At 36.4% G+C, this 5,858-nt stretch overlaps 1 protein-coding gene across 1 annotated transcript in view; it reads left to right on the top strand.

Moving 5' to 3' along the window:
- tmem121aa (transmembrane protein 121Aa) overlaps positions 1–5,858 on the top strand; it is a 23,748-nt gene that overhangs the window by 15,944 nt on the left and 1,946 nt on the right. The window contains exon 2 of the mRNA XM_016544602.1: positions 5,153–5,817. Coding sequence (XP_016400088.1) covers positions 5,620–5,817 — 198 coding nt within the window. The 5' untranslated portion in view covers positions 5,153–5,619. The remainder of the gene's footprint in view (positions 1–5,152; positions 5,818–5,858) is intronic.

Here is a 5,858-nt window from a genome sequence, read left to right on the forward strand (position 1 = left end):
TAATGTTGTGCTGGACCGTGTCAATGGCAGAGTTAGAAAGCTATATAAGAAAGCATATATATTTAATGTAAAGATCCATTTATACTGTAATAATAATAATAAATTAAAATATTGACAGCTAAGATACAAAAGAGATACACTCTTGGCTTAAAGTAAATATTTAAATTGAAAATATTTTACACATATTTACAACATTTTAATTATTATTATTTTTTATTTTACAGTATAAATGGATCTTTACATTAAAATATATATGCTTTCTTATATAGCTTTCTAACTCTGCCATAGACACGGTCCAGCACAACATAGCCGGTTGTCCTCCCGATACCTTTTATCATAATAGTATTTGTTATATTTGTTTAATTTATGCAGATTTGAATTGTATGTATATATATATATATATATATATATATATACACACACACACACACACACACACACATACATTGTGCTAAATGACTAAACACAATTTAAATGTAAAATAAAGAACTAACTATTATAAATACAATAATGAGATTTTAATGAAAACCCTGGGGGGGATCAGTAATACAGCATACATATGCATTGTGGTTATGATAGGAAAATGATGGCCAATATTATTTTGTGAGAGCTTTTTTAAGAAAATAATGTTAGAAAATTAAAATAAAAAGCAACAATAAAATAGGCCTCATTTTCTTAATAAGCAAATATAATAACCTATGGTTTTGTTTGGTTTTTGATGTGAAATGTGACCTGGACTTGTTTTTGTGAGATTCACCCAACTAGAGCAGAAAGCATGCTCATTCATTACCTTACAAAGCCCCTCTCAGATTTTCAGACACTCGCCGTTTTAATTAAGTGAATGAGGGGGAGGACTGCAGTGGAAAGAGGGAGAGAGGTCAATCAATGAGTAGGAGAGTATGAAACAGCCCTGGAGAGGACTCCAAAGAGATGGAGGAGGATGAGAGACCTGGCTCATGAGGGTTGGGGGATGACGGACCAGATTAAGGTGGGCAGAGAGGTGAGGAGATACAAGGACAACCTCAGTTCCTATATGACAGAAGTCACATTCTCATAAAATCCATAAGAATTAACGGTGCATTCATTTTCTATAAAAAAATACTGAGTGGTGAATCAATTTCTGTTAGAATAATTGATGGCTGTATCACTTTCTATAAGAATAACTGACTGTTGAATCGCTTCATATAATGATTAGTTGACTGATGCTCTTTTTATACTCACAGAGAAGATGCGGCATTTTCACAGGAAACAGAAATGCGCAGGGAATGTTTAACAGCAGTCTGTGTTTATGTTTTGTAATACCAAGCCATATATCCATGTGTGTCCACAGAAATTGCTTTCTATAACTATAAAAACTATAGGTCCTTTTGATCTCAGAGTCTTTTGCTGTAATAACACCAAGATGAGAAGAGGGAAAGAGCACGAAATCCTCCACTTCAAGGCAAGTTGGAGCACAGAGGCTCTTTTTTATTTTTCATTACTGTGCGCGGAAATAAGAGTCGCACTCATTATTGTTTTCTTTTATTGGGGGTCTCGGACTGATGGATGCCTGTTACCACAGCAACACTGGAACCTCTATGCAGTATATATACAGTATATCCGGCCCCTCACTTCTTGCTGATCTGTCAGCGAATGTGTGACAGAGCCGTAGGCTTATGGCGGCTTTTAAATAAACTACTTTGTTTTTCTATTGGTTAAGTATGTATGAGAAATGAAACATTAAACATCATTTATAAACTTTCTTTCAAAAATATCTTTCGGGAAAGGTTGTTGTGTGCTCATTGAAAATTAATAAAGTGTCTCCGGCTCGATGCGGAATGCAAATCACCCCATGTTTAAACTGTTTAGTAAGCTTTGTCCATGCTTACTCTGCTAAGCATGTTTGGAAGTCGCTAGATCTGTGTCAACCGGGAAACAGAGGTGTAAATAACTGGAGAAGATGCTAGACAGCTCGTTTTGAAAGTGTTGGGCCTGCCATGATACATAAATATAAGTTAAATAAAATGTATATGTATAATATGTATCATATGTATGTACTGTCTATATATATATATATATATATATAATTGTAATAACAATTTGGAGGGAAAATGCAAATGTTTCTCCAGTGGAAATAGCATATCTTAGAAGAAGATTTTAGAAGAACTGATTTTAGAAGAATTTATGAGGAATATTTGAGTTCATATTGAAATCTCTGCAGACTTACCTTGATTTGTTTGGTAAAAATGTTGAGATCTTCTGAAAATAGTGAAGACATATGTGAGATCACTCTGGACTTTTTTCTCAGAAGACACATCTGAAGCAGAAATGTCTTCAGTAGTGCATCATTTATTCCTCTTTCTGTCAAAAAGAAACAATTGAGATATTATAGGGCTCTCATTTGTTATTTATACAGGTTGCAGCTGCAATGCAGCAGTTTCATGTGCAATTTCTGTGTTTCTGTGCAACTGTGTTGCATTTTGAAGCCATTAGCAAACATAGAGCACTGCCTGTAATGCTTTGCCTTATGGGCTCCTGTGAGTGTCTAGGGTTTGTCTGCTTCACGAGGGAAATATTCCCCATGTGTGTATTGATTGGGCTGATGAGCTCGCTCTCTACTACTTCAGACACTTATTTGCTCCCATGTGTTTTGCCACTTTAATTAAACTCTTGATTTAATGCTCTCACTCCATTGCTCTCTTCACTACAGTACAGTAGATTGGGAGAGGAATGTGTGTGGATGTGCTTGTGTGTCTTATAGAGAAGTAAGACCGGCTATGGAAAATTCAGATCTTCTACCAAAAACCCTGAACTACCATGAGATGACAATAAATAGTTGTTGTTATTCTTGAGTTTTTTTTATACCCCTTAATATCCCACAATATGACTTTCTGTCTTATAATTTGACTTTATATTTCACAACTGTGACTTTGTTTCTCATAATTGCGACTTTATTTTTATCACATTGTGAAATTATTTATCAGTTGCAACTTGTAATTCCAAATGTATATCTCCCAGTTCGACTTTATATCTCACAACTTTACTTATCTCAAAATTACCTTTGTAGGTCTTTGTAGGCGGAAACAGACTTTAATAAAAACCAAATCTTATAGAGCCCTAGGATAAAAACTCAATTAGGTCAAACCAAACAGAAAGTACTTAAAACAGATTTAAATTACAGCAAAAGGACCAAATTGGAATTTTATCAGTTTTTAAATTGAGACAAAAATCTGGGAAAAGAAAAGAAAATCATATAAAAGCAACTGAATGTCATATTCAAAGTAATTTAACATGAATAGCTTATTCATATGTATATGTATAAGTACACATGTAATAATGTTTGAACTATCCTTTGAGGCAAAATACATCATAAAAAAATCATGCTTTGTGTGATGCATTTAAGTCTCAATCTGTGGTTCCCTCCACCCTCTCCAAAATAAATAGTTCTGAAACTGAACAGATGAGAGAAGTTCACAAGGTCAGAGAGTCATGTTGTCAGAAATGAAAATCTGTGCACTAGAATAGAAAAGAAAGGGAGAATAAGGAGGCCGGAAGCAGTGTAGAGGCACAATACATAACCAAATTATGTTCTGAGGAGTTTAACAGAGCAGTCATATTGAAAGAACAGACAAATTAAGTTACTGCACATGTCAGAAAAAAGACAGTTGATATGAAAAAAAAGTATTCTACTTTGTAATATATATTTTTTTATGGGATTAGAAAATGAAACTTGTTTTTAACTGGGGTCACGCAATAATTTGTCACAAGGCAGTTTATCTGAGCATGTCCATCAGGTCCCAACCTTGCTTTACATAATGTTGCAGAAGAGGTATTGATCCGTAACACAATTTACACTGAATGGAGCCAGAATTCCTATCCAAAGCTAAATGCATTGATAAATGTAGGTAAAAATTATGATTGCAGAAACAGCAGCATACACAATACAAGATATACTGCTACATGCACTCTATATTTTTCTTTAACATCCATTAGTTTTCTATGGTTCTATGTATTTCTCTCAGAGTACTGATTTAGTGTGTAAGATTGCTATCTCTTTGAGATAGAAATCAATCACTTGAGGAGACGTGCAAGCAAATAGTCTCAATGTTTGCTTCCAGATATATCAAACATGAGCAGCACTGACGTGAACTAACTAGCAATAGGAGATTGTGAAGGTCCACTGTATGAGTGGTGTGCAAAATGTTGCTGTGATTGAAATTTAATACAAGAGACAGATCTGTTGATCAGCGCTAATCTCTTGATCAAATTTATGTGTCGTTCCCTAACATTCCAGCTGAAGAGGAAATCTAGTGACCGTGAGCTGAGTCCTAATAAGAACACAATGCAGCCAGAAGATTTTCTTTATCTTAAAACAGTTGCTTCCAGGAAGATGCCAGCATTTAAATGTTATGTTTTTTTTTTACCCTTAATGCCTACTGAAACTTACAAAGAATCAGCTGAAAATCTTTTTTTTTATTATTATTGTCATTCACGTCAAGCCACCTCACACCTAGATATCAGAGTCAGTGCACACCCTCTGTCTGTCGCACATCCAGTAATATCTCGCTTTCCAGAAATCCGAGGGTTCCCTGCTGCGTTAGATTCACCATCACTTATTATCAATCTCTCAATAGAAACCGTTGCTATGGAAGCTGGTGACTCAGAACTCATAGGAATATTAGAGAATGATATTCTAGCAGCTGACACTGTCATGTCTAAGTATGGATAATGCTGCATAGCGAGATCTTGTGTATAGAACCCATACAAAAAGGAGATATTTTCAATTAAAAGTATTCAAAAGTGTTGAGCAATGAAGTCACATGGTAAGGAAAAAAGAAATCATGAAATCATAATTCAGGCTACATTGCACCAGCTAACCGGCACTATGCACTATAAGTGACTGAATGCTTACTTCTACACACAAAAAAGTATTCCTTTTTGGATATTTAAACATGACAAATTCAGTGTCCTCCAAAACAGCTAAAGCCTATTCAACATAAAAGGCTTTAGAGGAATGTAAAATCAACCCAAGGACTTGTGGGACGGTTAGTTACATCTGATTGTGCTAAATTACCACAGTGACCCCTAGTGTTTTGTTTTAAAGCTTCATCAGTTGGAACAAGGTCAAAAACATTCTCTAAAGAGAACTAATTTTTCTCTCTTTAATTCACAGGCGCTCAAAGCCAGCAGAGCAGAAAGAGAGCTGTGACCACCCATTTTGTCTGCACGACTGACAATAGTCCTGTGTACGCTCAGCTCCGATGCAGGAATAAGAGACAGCGACAATAGACCAGCACAGTATCCAGCCATGCTGTTTATATGGGTCAGCTGACACAGACAAGCAGACCTATGTCAGTTAGGTCAGGAAGTCAACTTAATCTGGCTCACCAGTGGATACACATACAGATATATCTCAGTCACATTGAATCAAAGAGATATTGATATACGATACTAGTGTGGAGGACATGTGAAGCTTGAAATGCGGTAAAGAGTGGCCATTGGACTGTGTGGAGCTTTGCTGAATGGGCTCCTCAGTCACCAGCATCAATGGACAACAGTTTGCACACCATGAGCTAACTTGCTACTTTTGACGGATACGATTTGTTCGTTTTTTTTTTACTTCGATAAACAGACAGCAACATGGTTTTGCCACCACCTGACAAGCGGCATGTGTGTTTAACCACCATTGTGATCATGACCAGCATGGCCTTCATGGATGCCTATCTTGTGGAGCAGAATCAGGGCCCACGCAAAATTGGGGTCTGCATCATCGTCTTGGTTGGAGATATTTGCTTTCTTATAGTCCTGCGTTACGTGGCGGTGTGGGTTGGTGCTGAGGTGAGGACTGCGAAGCGTGGCTACGCCATGATCCTCTGGTT

Source organism: Sinocyclocheilus rhinocerous, unplaced genomic scaffold (genome assembly GCF_001515625.1).
Source record: "Sinocyclocheilus rhinocerous isolate Xijiao unplaced genomic scaffold, SAMN03320098_v1.1 scaffold8, whole genome shotgun sequence".
In the NCBI taxonomy this organism is placed as follows: Eukaryota; Metazoa; Chordata; class Actinopteri; order Cypriniformes; family Cyprinidae; genus Sinocyclocheilus; species Sinocyclocheilus rhinocerous.